Source organism: Mastigoproctus giganteus, chromosome 11, assembly GCF_048544385.1.
Source record: "Mastigoproctus giganteus isolate SK-2022 chromosome 11, ASM4854438v1, whole genome shotgun sequence".
NCBI lineage: Eukaryota > Metazoa > Arthropoda > Arachnida > Uropygi > Thelyphonidae > Mastigoproctus > Mastigoproctus giganteus.
The window spans coordinates 5,010,761-5,027,245 of NC_143585.1; the positions used below are offsets into that span (position 1 = coordinate 5,010,761).

The 16,485-nt window shown below is 38.3% G+C and overlaps 1 protein-coding gene across 1 annotated transcript in view; it reads right to left on the reverse strand.

Annotated features, from left to right (window-relative positions):
* Spag1 (Spag1 axonemal dynein assembly factor) overlaps positions 1-16,485 on the reverse strand; it is a 213,942-nt gene that overhangs the window by 24,856 nt on the left and 172,601 nt on the right. The window contains exon 10 of the mRNA XM_090385194.1: positions 11,080-11,829. Coding sequence (XP_090241320.1) covers positions 11,080-11,829 — 750 coding nt within the window. The remainder of the gene's footprint in view (positions 1-11,079; positions 11,830-16,485) is intronic.

A 16,485-nucleotide genomic window follows, 5' to 3' on the forward strand; every position in this document is an offset into this window, starting at 1 on the left:
CCAGGGGCCGAAATTAATGATGTTGAAGAGCAGACATCTTTTAAGAGCACAAAAGGTGCTATTATTGTACACAATAGTACAATGACATTAATATTAGGGAATCTGAGGACTTGTTAAGTAAGTAGTCAGATCAATTTCAACACAGTTTATTTGGATTTTAAGAAAACTTTTGACTCAGTCCCTCATGAAAGCTGGAACATGTTGGGATTAATGGAAGGATTGAAGATTGATTGCTAGGCAGAAAGCAGAGGGGTGTAAATAATGGATATTCTTCACACTAGTGTAATGTTGAGAGTGAGGTCTCCCACGCTTCAGTTCTGAGCCACTGTTGTTTCTGATTTTCATAAACGATATCGACAAGAGTTAGAAGGCATGATGTCAAAATTTGCAGACGATGTAAAGATTGGTATATATGTTAATGATCAGTGCCAAGCAGCAGTATTTCAGAATGACTTGAAGAGACTTCATATATGGTGAGAAAAGTAGCAGCTATGTTTTTATTCAACAAAATGCAAGGTCTTACACTTGGGGAATAGCAAGCCAAATAAATTATATTCTTGGTGAGGTAGAATTAAAAACAGAAGGGGAAGAAAGGGATTTGGGAGTTACAATACACTCAGATATGAAGTTTTCTAAGCAATGTAAATAGGTAGCAATTATGACTACCTGTCCTAGACATAGGAAGGTCATAATTCAATTGCAAGACCACATTTAGAATACATGTACTGTATTTGAGTATGGAGTCCTTATATGAAAAAAGGCATTGAGCTTCTTCAAAGGGTGCAGAGACAGGCAACCCAAGTCACAAATGAGGCAAGTCAAGGCAGATTATGAGAAGTCTCCTGCAAAGAATTCAAAGACAAGGAGCAGACTTCTATGCTTATATTAGAAGTACAGTCAGTCCTCATATAGCACGATAGTTGTGTTCCTAGAAACCCTCGTGCAATGCAAAATCGTGTAATATAAACAACAGGCCCTATGGGAAAAACAGGGTTAGGTGCCGACCACCCAAGATTGAACACACATTTGTAACGAAAACATTAGCAAACACAATAAATAATCGTAATAAAATACGTATTTTATTATACGTATTATAAAATACGTATTTTATTACGACTATTACATAATAAAATATTGCTAATGCTTTTGCTTCTATCGTAACAAAACTTTCAATCTCTTCCAATCTTAATCTAATGGATTTTAATTACACTTTGAGTTGTTCTTGCTATGAAAGTTGTTTTTATTTTCTCTGCATTCTTTCTAATTCTCGGCGTTGCCTCATTTAGCACGTGCAATATCACATGGTCTTTCATTTCGCTCAAAGCGTTTCACGATTTCATATTTTTTCTCTATCGACAGAGGTGGACTGGCTATAAGCCTTACCAGGGAATCCCCGGTGGGCCGGAGATCGGCGTGATTTTGGCCATAAACCATAGTATGAAGCCATAATAAATTTTCCCGGGTAAGAATTTTTGACCCAGTCCGCCTCTGTTTATCGATATTGCTTTTCTTTTTCTCTCTGAATCTGCAGTGTCTTCACCAGGACACTTCCTTTCCACACCTTTTAAGTATTTTACTCATTTTTAGGGAATAAAGCACAATTACAAAACGAGGAGGCATGCTTGATACACATAAACAAAGCTGTGTACATGTAGCAACTAAATAAACAACACCGTAAAGGCAAAGATAAGGCTTTTAACACTTCATATTTTACTAAAGCACATTTCTGGGGGTTACTACCATAAAACAATAAAAACAATTTACAGTTGCGTTTCTACTAGTGGAATCTGTTATAAACTGGTAGTAAACTCCATCTAATTGCATTTGCGATTATATCGATAGCTGGAATTGTGTTGGTTTTTACGTTATTATGGTGAAATGTGTTTCCCCTTTACTGATATAAAACACATAAATACATTTTCAGAATCTTCTTCATTCCTATCGTGTTGAGTTCTTTTGGGGGTGATTCTGCATTCGACTGCCATTTCTTGTAAACACAAAGGGGAATCGTGCATAAGCAAATTCAGTTCATGTTATATAAGATATCATTCCCCTATTTATAAATCGTGTATGATCAAATTCATGTAGTGTAAACACGTGTTATACGAGGACTGACTGTTAAAGGAGGAGACTGAATCACATTGGGTCACTTGATATCAATGGGTTAATTGTTGGTGATCTTGTTCAGGTTCAGCATTAGCAAAGGCACATGATGCAAGAAAGCAAGTTTATATATAGCATCAGCCAAAAACACACACCCTTCTCATTTCACCCGTCCACTCGCTCAAAATGTTTCTCTAGTTCTGCCTTGAATCTATTTAAGCTATCAACTTCTACAATGACAGATGGAAGTTTGTTCCATCAATCAACTGCCCGCTGGCTAAAGGCAAACTTCTGCACATCTGTCCTACAACCGTCCTTCCACAATTTGAATTTACGCCCTCTCAGGCGATTATTCTGAACAAGAGGAAGAATCCCATCAGAATTGAGCATGCTCCAACCATTCACGGCTTTATACACCTCAATCAGATCACCTCACAGGTGCCTAGTCTCCAGACACTGTAATTTGCAAAACTTAAGCCTTTCTTCGTAAGAGCAACCCTTTGTTCCATTCACTAACCTTGTTGCCCTTCTCTGTACTCGTTCCAACAGCTCTACATCCTGCTTAAAATGAAGACCTTGAGTACTGTATACAGGTCTGCATCCAGACCTGTATACAGTACTCAAGGTGGGGGCCTGACCATTGCCTTATACAAGAGGATAATCACCTCATTATCCTTTTGTATATCATTGACAAGACACCATGAGCTACTCTTGCAGACCGTCTGTACTGCTCAGAAAACTTCATATCTGCCTGCAAAATTATCCCAGGTCCTTTTCACTCTCAACCACTGTCAGTGTAGTACCACACAGTTGATACATTACTCTGGGGTTACTGTTTCCCATATGCAGTACTTTACATTTGTCAATGTTAAACTTCAGTTGCCACCCCTCAGCCCACCTGCTCAACTTTTCTAGATCCTGTTGCAGCAGCAGCATACTGTTATTAGTGTCATTAACAACCCTGCCGACCTTCGTATCATCTGAAAACATAGACTTTAAGCTTGATATACCATCATCAATATCGTTAATAAATACAGAAAACAACAATGGACCCAACACTGAACCCTGGGGGACTCCACTAATAACATTAGTCCACGAAGAGCAGTGTCCATTGATTACCACTATCTGTCTTCTCCCTCTCAGCCAGGTGGGCAGGGGCAGCAGTGCGTAGCACACGCTTCTTGATTAGACCAGGTTCGAGCCCGTGACAACCAAATTCGGTGGATGCGGAAAGGTCAGAGAATGACCACCGCATATCCCCAGAGCAATATGGCCTTAGTTGCAAATGCTCCTAAAAACCAAATAACAAACGACCCTCTCAGCCATCCCTTTATCCATAGCAGCAATTTGCCTCCAATGCCACACTGCTCTAATTTGTGCAGCAGTCTTCCATATGCAACAATATCAAAAGCCTTTCTAAGATCCAAATATATAATATCAAAATTATTCTTGTCTAGATGATCCTGGAATGCTTTTTTTAACCACAGTCTCCATTAATTTCCCTGGAACAGAGGTTAAATGAACAGTTCTATAATTACTTGTGTCTCCCCTTGATCCTCCTTTGTGGATTGGGGTCACATTTGCACAGCTACAGTCCATGGGAACCTCCCCTGAGTCCAAAGAAGCTCTCATAATTATGGCTAAGGGTTTGCTTACTTCGTTTGCTGCCTCTGTTAATATAACTGGATAGATTCCATCCACCCCAGGTGCCTTTCTTATGTTTATCTTCAACAATTTCTCCTCCACTTTACTCTCAGTTATTACAAGATTATCTAGCTTACTGTCAGAATTTAATACACCTCTGGATTCCTCTCCCTGAATAATTCCTCATGTGTGAATGTAGATGCAAAATATTAATTTAGTTTGTTAGCTACCTAAGCAGGATCGTGAACAGTTGAACCATCGATATTGAGATGGACCAATATGATTCATCCCCTTCCTTCTAGAGTTTACATAAGTAAAAACTCTTTGCATCCTTTGCCAAAGATTTCTCGTAATTTGCCTTTGCCTGCCTAACCTTGTGAGTTACAGGCTCCAAAAAAACGATAAGTGTTTGCCTTTTTATTTACATAATTGTTATTTTATATTGTACTTAATACGTAGTCTTATAGTTATAGTTACGCTGGTTATTTTTATTTTAATTTAGATAAAGAGTTTTGTGGATTACTACTTAATATAGAAACCGTTATTTCATTCAAATCTTGCAGTCATTGTTTTTGTATATAGTGGTAGGGAATTCAAATTTTTAATTGAGGTAGCTAGGTAGCTCTAATGTATTATTATATAGAGCAATACGCTTCACTTAGTTTCAATTTCTATTAGATAGTGTAGTATTGACATTTAATTAATTTAATCATTGATCTTATTAATTTAAAGTATCATGCCCCAAACTAGAGCAACAAATCAACTGGCACAAAGTGGCAGGAGTGCTGTGACTCGGAGGAGAACTGAGGGGGGGCGATTCTCCAACGCATCACAGCCTAAAAAAATGTGCAACTTGTGAAATGTTTGCCAAACTCTCTGGAACGGAACATGATATTGCCATGGGGGATGTCTTTGTGTGTGTGTGTGTGTGCGATGTAAGGAGTGTAAGGAAATCAGGCGACAACTCAGCATTGTTATGGGCCTATATGAGAGTTTGAAGGAGAGGGTGGATGCCCTCGAAAGATCTAAATTCAGGGGCACATCAAGCTCTCAGCTGCCCACATCAACGCCAGAGTTTGCACTTGGTCATTATGCAACACAGCGGCAACCTCCCAAGGCAGAATGCGCTGGTCCCACAGGAACTAGTAGTTGTTGGTGACTCTATTGTCAGGGAAATGGGGAACATGCTTTGTAAAAAAAACAGGTGGAACAGGACCAGGGTATGTCTGCCAGGGGCAAAGGTTGATGACGTTGTAGAGCGGATATTATCTTTTAAGGGCATAAAAGGTAATATAGTTGTACATGTTGGCACTGATGATATTAAGAGTAGGAGACCGGCAGAATTACTTAACAAGTACAGGTCACTGTTAAACAAAAGCCGAGAATTAGGGTTCAATTTGAAAGTGTCTGCAATTCTGCCCAGACACGATAGGATGGAATATATGATGAGAGCCTTATCGATCAATTCAGCCCTGGAAAGATTGTGCAAGGCTCAAGGGATAGAATTTTTTTCAGCCTGGACTGTACTTGTTAACAAGAGAGACTGCTTCTACAGGGATGGGATACACTTAAATAGAAAGGGTGCAAGAATATTTGCTGATGCTTTCGAGGCAGTGTTAGGTGGGTCGGAAAACTGATAGCTTGGGGGGATACAAGGCCTAATAGTTTAACAGTAGCCGTAGGCAGAGGTGAAGGTGATTCTTGTACAACTTCTATTAGAATAAGTAGCGACCTGGAGTGAGGGGTGTTGGGGCTTTCGAAGGACAGGGTGGATGTCCTCGAAAGATCTAAATTAAGGGGCCCATCTCTTCTGGGACGGATGGCAGTCATCCTGAAATAAGCGGGTATATGGGATGAGTTAGGGTAACTAGGAATAGGAGCATGTATGCTTGCATGTATACCAATGCTAGAAGTATAGTAAATAAATTTGATGAATTTGAAGTGTTGGTCAAGACATCAACGGCGGATATTGTTTGGATAGCAGAGACGTGGTGTCACACAGATATAAGGAATGCTGAACTGGAATTTGGGGAGTACAATGTGTACAGAAAGGATAGAAAGGGAGGAGGTGTTATGCTGTTAATTAAGAAAAACATAAAATCAAAAGAAGTGCACCCAGTAGATATAGATGAACAGTACACTGTTGAGTCAGTTTGGTGTGACGTAAGCACTGTGAAGGCAAAAATAAGAGTAGGAGTGTGTTACAGGCCTAATAGCTTGAATGTGTACAATGAACAATTGTGCAGAGAAATAGAGTGGGCTAGTAAATTGGAATGTCTTATAATGGGGGATTTAAACTTCCCAGATATTGACTGGAACTTGTGGGTTGGTCACTCACACAGATTTTTGTAGATTTATTGGATGATTGTTTTCTGCAGAAGCATGTTCGAGAGGTAACCAGAGAAAGTAATACTCTTGATCTGGTTATCAGCAGTGATCATTCGGGTATTAAGAATATGCAGATAAAGGAACCACTAGGTGGCAGTGATCACAGTGTACTGATGTGGGATTTACTTAAAGATTTAATTACCATCAGGGGTAAAGGAAAGGGTTTTTGCTTCCGTAAAGGTGAGTACAATGGTCTCCGACAGTTTTTAAATTCTGTACAGTAGGATCAACCGACGATGTTACCAACAGTAAATTCTAAGTGAGAAGCATTCAAGGAATTAATTGTGAAAACTACTAAAAGTTTCAAACCTATTAAAAAATATTGTTCAAGGTTTAGGCCTAAATGGTTATCTAATGAACTAATGAGACTCGTAACAGAGAAGAAAAATGCATGGGATGCATATAAATTATCAAGCGACTCAGAAGCCTATGGCAGATATAAGCTAGTCTGTAATCAGGTCACAAAAGAGGTTAGGCAGGCGAAGGCAGATTGCGAGAAATCCTTGGCAAAAGATGCTAAGAAAAACAGCAAGGATTTCTTTACTTATATAAACTCGAAGAGGAAGGGGATGAATCTGATTGGTCCACTTGAAAACGATGGTTCGACTGTTGATGATCTTGCTCAGATAGCAAACAAACTGAATGAGTATTTTGCATCTACATTCACACATGAGAAATTATTAAGGTTTGAAAATGGCAGAAGGTTATCAAATTGTAGCAGGATACTTAATGTTTTTGTAATAACTGAGAGCAAAGTGGAGGAGCAATTGTTGAAGTTAAACATAAGAAAAGCACCTGGGGTGGATGGGATCTATCCAGTTATATTAAAGGAGACGGCAAAACAACTAAGAAAACTCTTAGCCATAAATATGAGAGCATCGTTGGACTCAGGGGAGGTTCCCACGGACTGGAGATGTGCAAATGTATCCCCCAATTCACAAAGGGGGATCGAAGGGTGACACGAGTAATTACAGACCAGTTAGTTTAACTTCTGTTCCGGGTAAAATAATGGAGTCACTGGTTAAAGATGCATTGCACGATCATCTAGACAAGACTGCAGCAATAATTCAGATACAGCATGGGTTTGTGAAGGGAAAGTCTTGTCTGATAAATTTGATAGGATATTATGATGTGGTTACAAAGGAACTGGATGCAAAAAATAATTTTGATATCACATTTTTGGATTTCAGGAAAGCTTTTGACACTGTTGCACATGGAAGACTATTGTACAAATTGGAGCAGAATGGTATTAAGGGTAACTTGCTACAATGGATAAAAGGATGGTTCAGTGGGAGAAGACAGAGGGTGGTAATCAATGGGTGCTTGTCTTCATGGACTAATGTTATTAGTGGAGTCCCACAGGGTTCGGTGTTGGGTCCACTGTTGTTTTGTATATTTATCAATGATATTGATGAAGGTATATCAGGCTTAATGTCGAAATTTGCAGATGATACAAAGGTTGGCAGGGTTGTTAATGACAGTAATGGCAATGTGCTACTGCAACAGGATCTAGATAATTTGGGCAGATGGGCTAAGAAGTGGCAGTTGAAGTTTAACCTTCACAAATGCAAAGTACTGCATATGGGGAGAAGTAACCCCAGAGAAACGTACCAACTGTGTAGTACTACACTTAAGGTGGTAGAAAATGAAAAAGACCTGGGAGTAATTGTGCAGTCAGATATGAAGTTTTCTGAGCAATGCAGACAGGCTGCCAGGGCAGGTCATGGGGTTTTCTTCTTGGATTCAGGGGGAGATCCCTATGAAATTTAGATGTGCCCCAGTTCATAGATGAACTGGATCTGTATGAACTGGAGATGTGCCCCTGATTGTATCCCCAATCCATAAAAGGGGGATCAAATGGTGACACGAGAAATTACAGACCTATCAGCTTAACATCTGTTCTGGAGAAAATAATGGAGTCACTGGTTAAAGAAATAATGCAGGACCATCTGGACAGGAATACAATTATACTGCAGTCACAGCATGGATTTGCTAAGAAATGATCTTGTATAACCAATCTGATAGGTTATTGGAATGCAGTGACCAAGGAACTAGATGCAAAAAATAATTCTGATATAATATACTTGGATTTCAGGAATGCTTTTAGTATTGTACATATAAGACTGTTGTATAAACTGGAACAATGTAGCATTAAGAGCAAGTTACTATTATTATTATAATTAATGCAATGGATAATGGGTTGGTTAAATGTAAGAAGACAGAGAATGGTCATCAATGGGCTCTACCTGTTCTTTGTGGACTAATTTATCACTAGAGTCCCTCAGAGTTCAGTGCTAGGACACTGCTGGTTTCATTATTTAATAATGATACTGATGAAGATATATCAGGCTTACAAGATCTAAGAAAATTGAGTGAACGGGCTGAGAAGTGGCAGTTGAAGTTTAACATTGACAAATAAAAGGTACTGCACATGGGTAGCAATAATCCCAGAGTAACTTATCAACTATGTGATACTACACTCAGAGTAGTGGAAAATGATAATTGTGCAGTCAGATATTAAATTCTCTGAGCAGTGCAGACATGCTGCCAGAACTGCTCATGGCATTTTGTCAATGATATACAGAAACTTTGCTAGCAGGGATGAGGAGGTGATTATCCCTTTGTAATGGTTTGGTCACATCTTGAGTATTGTATACAGGTGTGGAAGTTTCACTTTAGGAAGGATATAGATCTGCTGGAATGGGTGCACAGAAAAGGGCAACAAGAAGAACAAAAGGGTGCTCTTACCTAGAAAGGTTCGGTTCTGCAAATTGCAGCTTCTGGAGACTAAGTACCTGCCGGGTGATCTGACTGAGGTGTTTAAGGCCTTAAATGGACTGAGTAAACTGAATGTGAATGGCATTCTTCCTCTTGCTGAGACTACTCACGAGGGGATATAAATTTAAATTGAGGAAGGATGGTAGCAGGATTGATGTGCAGACGTTTGTCTTTAGCTATCAGGTGGTTGATTGTTGGTTTGTTATTGTTATTTGGTTTTTAGGAGCATTAGCAACTAAGGCCATATTGCTCCGGGATATGCGGTGGTCATTATCTGACCTGTCCGCATCCTCCATATTTGGTGGTGACGGGCTCGAACCCCGGTCTAATCAAGAAGCGTGTGCTACGCACTGCTGCTCCTTCCCACCTGGCTACGGAGGCGCCTGTTGATTGTTGGAACAGGCTTCCATCTCTCATTGTGGAAGTGAATGGTTTGAATGTTTTCAATGAAAAACTAGACAAATTCTTGGAGAGTATGGATGGGAGAAGTGTGTAGTGGTTTTTTTTTTTTTTTTTTTTTTTTTTTTTTTTGGCTGATGCTATATAAGCTTTCTTTCTTGCATCATTTACCACTAGTACTACTAACTCATGGTGAGATCAGCAATTTCTTCTTCGCTGTGGAAGCAACAGCCTCATAAATGTCTCATTTCCAGGAAATGAAAAAATTGCATGGTGAGGGGTCAGGCGAGTAAGGGAGATATGGCTTCAAGAGCATTCTGTTTACAGAGCTCCTATGCAAGAAATTAACAGTATGGCTCATATATCATTGTGCAACAACTTCCAATCTTTCATTACCCACTATTCTGGACATTTTTTGCTGAAATGCTTCTCGCATCCAACACCACAACGAGTGTATGTATCTTTCCATATTAATAGTGATACCTTAAGGCAGCGTTTCCTAACCTGGGGTTGGCAGACCCCTGGGGGTCTGTAGACCAGTTCCAGGGGGGTTCACAAAATGTTCAGAAGGCATCAAGTAATATGTGTTTATTTTCTTAAAAAATATATTGACAGAATCACAATGAACTTTGTCATAGAACATTACTAATTTTCGATATAATTAGTGTATATAATTGTACACATATTTCAAATTATCATTCTATGTATAGCAAATTGATGATAAATAAAGTTATTATTATGTATTTGTATAAAAATAAGAATAAAGTTCAGTTGTTTCACATTAAACTTTGAATTTTCCTTTCAGAAAATCCGATGTTCATACTGGGTTTTCTTTTTTGAAGGTGGTTAGCAAACTTGCTTCAATTTTTGAATGGGGGGTCCACAAACTTGTTTTGATTTTTGAAGGGGGTCATCCATAAATCTCAGTAGTTTGGGAACCACTGCCTTAAGGAAATGAATTCATAGTGCACAATATCGTGATTCTCAAAAAACTACTATCACTTTTCCTTTTGTCTTCGTAAAATATTTTTGATTGGAGTGAATGCAACAATTACAAAGTCAATGATTCACATTTTGTTTGTGGGCTTTAGAGAAAACACCAAATCTCACTGGAAACAACAATTTAGAAACAACAGGCTGTTATCAATGCTGTTATGAAATTTCTGCAAACTGTCTTTTGCTCATTGCATTGATTATTGGTAAGCATCTAATGCTGAGGAACCCAATTCATATTCAAATCATTGCTTGGGCATATAAACAGTTAGAGGCCTTCTTCACACTCACGTTATGCTAAATTTTCTCTTCACTCTTTAAATCTACAATGCCATTCAGTATGGTAATATGAAAGTAGACTTTTTTTCTATAAACCTGCTGCATCATTTTCATTGTTTAAAGTAGATGTTCCTAAGCATTGGCAACATTTGTTTGCATAATTTTCTGAATTTGATACTCTTTTTCACTGAGATATGTTGAAAAAATAAATGCACTTCAATTCAATTCAGCATTCATACTCAGTGGCATCATCACTTTAGAATGGTCAAAACCATATGTTTATTATGGTCAGCATTTTATTATGGAACATCCCTATCACCCCCCCCCCACATGACCTTGTCATACAACAGCTTTTCTTGGAGGCTCCTCTGAGTCATTCCATTATCTTAGGATAATAGAATACATAGCATTTATGGCCACGAGCCCTAATTAAATTTAATTAAATAAAACTAATTTCATACACCAATGTAACAGAATATCACTCAAAGTACTTACTTGATTATGTGATAAAGTATGTGTGGATTTAGCCATAATACTGTGCATATTTTCATATTCTTCTACACTTCCTGGAAAATCAGTTGAGTGAATCACTGACTCTTCAAAATCTTCAGCTCTCAATAAAGATAGATGATTTTTCTCCTGAGAACTATGTGTCAACAAGACACTCTGCTCTGGTTTATTGACAAATTTGTTTCCAAGAAAATTAGGCTGCTTATCATGAAGTTTAACAGTGTTATCCTTTTTTGATTTAAGATTTTTATGGAGTTCTTCTGAATTTTTAATCTCTACTGAATAATTTTTATGAATCTTTGATGGAACATCTGCTGCCTCAAACATGTTAAGAAGATGTTCTTCTTCAGTTTCTGATTCCACTTCTTCAATGACTATGTGCTTGACTTCATTTCCTGCTTGCTTTAATTTCTTAGTTTCAACATCAATATTTTGTAAGTCTTTGATATAACTTCCATACAGGTTTGTACTTTTGGAAGATAATTCTTGTAGATCACTTTCCAATTTTACTTCTAAAGCTCTCTGTGGGACCTCTGAAGCACAACCTTGACTTTGACAAATGACTTCAGGTGGTTTCTCACCCATGATTATAGTTCTTAAATTACCATCGGTTTTCTCATCCAAGTTGTAGTTTCTTTCTTCCATTGCTTCTACTTCCTCAATAAACAAGCGTGTTCCTTTCTCTTCTAACTGTTTAGATGTCTTTATATGTGAAGGAAGGCTGTTCAGTAGAGTCTGAAAATGAAAAATGAAGCACTAATCCATATAAAAATAATTTATGCACATTAAAAAAGTAATTATAGAATATTTCTGAGTTTAAATTGCTATACCTAGTTGAATCTAGGCCAAAAAAAAAAATAAATAAAAAATAAAATAACAGATCATCTTTAAATCTGAGTCTACTTTGAATGAACTGGAGGCTACAGGAGCACTGGTCCCACAGGAAGTTGCAATTCTAGGTGATTCGATTGTAACGAGATAGGCAGAATAGGATATGAATAAAAATAGCAGAAATTATGCTATTTTTATACATGAAAGTACTAATAACATTAAGCATACATAGGTCTTGGTCTGTGGTTTTAAGAGGTTACTGAGAAAAGGCCATGAGTTAAGACCTGATATGAAAGGGTCTGGAAATTTTACCAGGCATGACACAAGGGATTTTATGGTAATATACGTATTCAATCAGTTCTACCCCAGAATGAGTGTGCAAAACATATAGGACAGAATTTTTCTCAGTGTAGCCTGCTCTTGATGAGAAAAAGTGACTGGATGCAGATGAATATTGTTGTTATTTGGTTTTTAGGAGCATTAGCAACTAAGGCCATATTGCTCCGGGAATATGCGGTGGTCATTCACTGACCTTTCCGCATTCTCCGTATTTGGTAGTGACGGGCTCGAACCCCGGTCTAATCAAGAAGCGTGTGCTACGCACTGCTGCTCCTTCCCACCTGGCTACGGAGGCGCCTATGCAGATGAATAAAAGAGGAGTAAGAATATTTGCTGATGCTGCTGAAGCAGTATTGGGTGTTACAGAAAACTGTTAGCTAGACAAAATATAGAGACTAATTATTTATGGCAGCTGAAAGCTGAGGCAGATTTGATTCTTGTACTACTTTGAACTGTCCTGTTGGAACATATGGTTACTTAGAAATAATAGAGGTCAAACGGGATCTTTTGGGGGTTCTATAATATATCAGGTATGAGTCAAAAGTTTCTGTACTGGGACAATAAAATTAATTTAGACTTATGTTGGTTAAACATTGGCAGTGTCCCATTCAATGTAGTCCTCTCCTGAGTTTAAATATCGATCCCAATGCTTCTCTTCTCCCACTGTTAGAAACATTGCTGGGACTCCTGTTTCATGATGCTGTCCAACACTTTCTGCAATTCAGCTTGAATCTCTACAATGTCTTTGAATTGTCATCTCTTTAATTGGATTTGCATTTTGGGAACACAAAAGAAGTCACACTGTGCCAGATCAGGAGAATAGAGATAATCAGCATTTTGTCCTTGGGAAAAAAACTGACAAAGTCATGTAGATTGGTGCATTGTCATGATGCAGAAGCAAATCCTGAGTGTGCCATTGTCTTGGGGGGGGGGGGGGAATTTTCTCCTGATGTCTTCCCTCAAACACCTTAGAACCTTAATGTAGAATTGGTAATTTACAGTTTGGCCTAATAGAATTACTGATGAACAATTCCCTCATCATCAAAGAAAATAATTGGCATGCTCTTGACATTTAAGCTCCCCTGCCTTTCCTTTTTTTTTTGGACATGGAAATGACGGAGTTTTCCACTAGGAGGACTGTCACTTTGTTTCTGAGTCATAACATAAGCCCAGCTTTCATCTCCTGTTATGACTTTGGAAAGGAAGGTTTTGTGCTTGCAGGTATCTGTCACTCAGCAAACAAGGTACAAATTTTGCAGCAATCCACCTCATGTTTAAATTTTCAGTTAAAATGCATTGGAATGTACCATGTCATAGCATGAAAGGTAACACATATCATTAATCAGACACAGTTTGTCCTTGTGGATGACGATGCATTTTTTTCAACGTTTTTCAACGTTTTCATCAGTCTAACTTGACAAATGATGACCTGAGTAATCAAATTCGTTAACTGATGTTTGGACCTTGTAAACGTGAATACCCATAGCATTATCATAATTTAAGTATTTCATAAGTCTCTAAAGCTATTTACCCCAAGTTTATGAAAATTTAATGCAAATTTGTTGGTCCTTAATGTCTGCCATCTTACTCAGCTACAAAAATCACAAGACATGCACCCAGCAGAAACGTTTAAACACCAGATGCACAAAATAACAATGTTCTATTGGGGTGAAACTCTCCACAGTAACTCACAATGATTAGTTCAACAGTATCTAACAGTGCACTGTTATACAACATGTGGTCAATTCAGAAACTTTTGTCTTGCACCTCATATTACGATACTATAATTGCCTGAAAAATCATCAAAAGTAATAATAGCAAATTATGACTAGTTTCAAAGAGTGTCAGCACTAAACAAATATGCGCATGTAAAATTCCAGGGAAGAGCACTGCCATAAGCAAATACATGGATGTATTAAAGTTAAAAGAACATAAAAAGACAGATTTGCACATGTTTGTCTACTAATGTTGAATGTATAGTCAAAAAATTTGATGAATTTGAACTATTGTTAAATCAACAAATATTCATATAATCAAAATATCAGAAATACTGTCATTGTGATACACTGGATGCAGAATTTGAATTTGCTAAGTACAGTGCAAATAGGAAAGGTAACAAGGTATAGAAGGAGGAGAAGGATTATGCTTTAAATTTGAAGCCTGTAGATTTGAGAAGAGTATATCCAATTGATGAGAACCGTCATGATATTACTGAATCTGTTTGATGTGACATAAGAGATTGGAAAGCAAAAAATAATACTGGATGGCTACAGAATAAATAAACATTATTATTAGCCATATGATGCAAGGAAAACCAGCCAAAAAATTATTTTCATGCAGCTCAGGATCCTGGGTGTGCCAAGCCCATACTCACCAGATGTGAGCCCCTGGGGGTAAACATAATGAATATAATAAAAATTTATGCACACAATGGCATAAACAGTGTAAATAGTACACAAAAGTGGTTAAGTAGATGTAAATGTAAAATTGTTTGTACCAGTAATATACACACAGCACATCTGATTACACTCACCCAGTTTCTTGACTGATTCAAATAATTACTGTCCCACTATACATTGGTATACATTAATATATACACTCGTTGATCACTAAATTATGACCACCTCTAATGGATTATACTGCATAGCTCGCAGTATAAAAAGCTGAACAGCTTAGTATGCTATTACATTGGTAATGTACATCTAGTCATGCAAGTCCAAGTGACAAAGTAGCAGTTATGGGATGTAGTAAAGATATCACAGAGTTTCAAAAGGTCATGGCTGTGGGAGGTCATGTATCAGGTGCTCCTTTAGAAAACAACATTTCTAGTTCGTTGTTCACGGCCAACTGTGATTAAGTATACAAAGAATGGTGTTGAATGGGTCAAACCACCTCCCATGACAGAACTGTAAAGGATTACAAAAGGTGGATGTTCGTGGTAAACAAAGAGTGCAATGCAATGTATGAGCTCAACGGCAGGCCACTGTGCGACAGCTGACATTGAAATACAATATGGGGAATACAAGAACAATATCCCAAATGACAATGCACCACACGCTCAGATGTATGGGGCTCCACAGAAGGCAACCCAAGAGACATCCCTCTCCTCACCATTGATCATCATCATCAATGGTGAATGCTGTGGTATCAGTAATACACTGGAGGACTGGAAATGAGTGTGCTGGTTAGATGAGTCCAAATACATAGTGCAACACACTGATAGATGCCTTTGTGCATGTTGCAAGCAACACGTGTCCACAGACACATGTCCTGGTGCCCACTATTCAGGCAGGTGGCTGTGATTTCTTAATATGGGGCAATTACTTAACAAGTACAGGTCACTGTTGAAAAAAAGCCGTGAAGTAGGGTTAAATTTGAAAGTGTCTGCAATTCTGCCCAGACACGATAGGAGGGAGTATATGATGAGAGCCTTGTCGATCGATTCGGCCCTGGAAAGATTGTGCAAGGCTCAAGGGGTAGAATTTTTTTCAGCCTGGAATGTACTTGTTAACAGGAGAGATTGCTTCTACAGGGATGGGATACACTTAAATAGAAAGGTGCAAGAATATTTGCTGATGCTATCGAGGCAGTGTTAGGTGGGTCGGAAAACTGCTAGCTTGGGGGGATACAAAGACTAATGGATTAACAGTAGCCACTGGCAGAGGTGAAAGAGATTCTTGCACTGCTTCTATTGGAATGAGCAGAGGCCTGAAAAACAAGATGCAGGATATTTCAGAGACTGCTGGAAGTCATTGTGATACAAGTAAACACATGGGTTGTGTTAGGGTAGCTAAGAATAGAAACAAGTGCAGGTATACTTGCGTGTACACCAATGCTAGGAGTTTAGTAAATAAATTTGATGAATTTGAGGTATTGCTCAAAACATCAAAGGCAGATATTATTGGGATATCAGAGACGTGGTGTCACACAGATATAAGGAATGCAGAACTGGAATTTGGGGAGTACAATGTGTATAGAAAGGATAGACAGGGCAGGAGGGGAGGAGGGGTTACGCTATTAGTTAAAAAACACATAAAATCCAAGGAAGTGAAGCCAGTCGACATTGATGGACAGGGCAGTGTCGAGTCAGTTTGGTGTGACATAAGCATAGGTAAATCAAAATTGAGAGGAGGAGTGTGCTATAGGCCTAATGACTCTGATGAGTATAATAAGATACTGTACAGGGAAATAGAATGGGCCAGTAAATCAGAGAGTCTTATA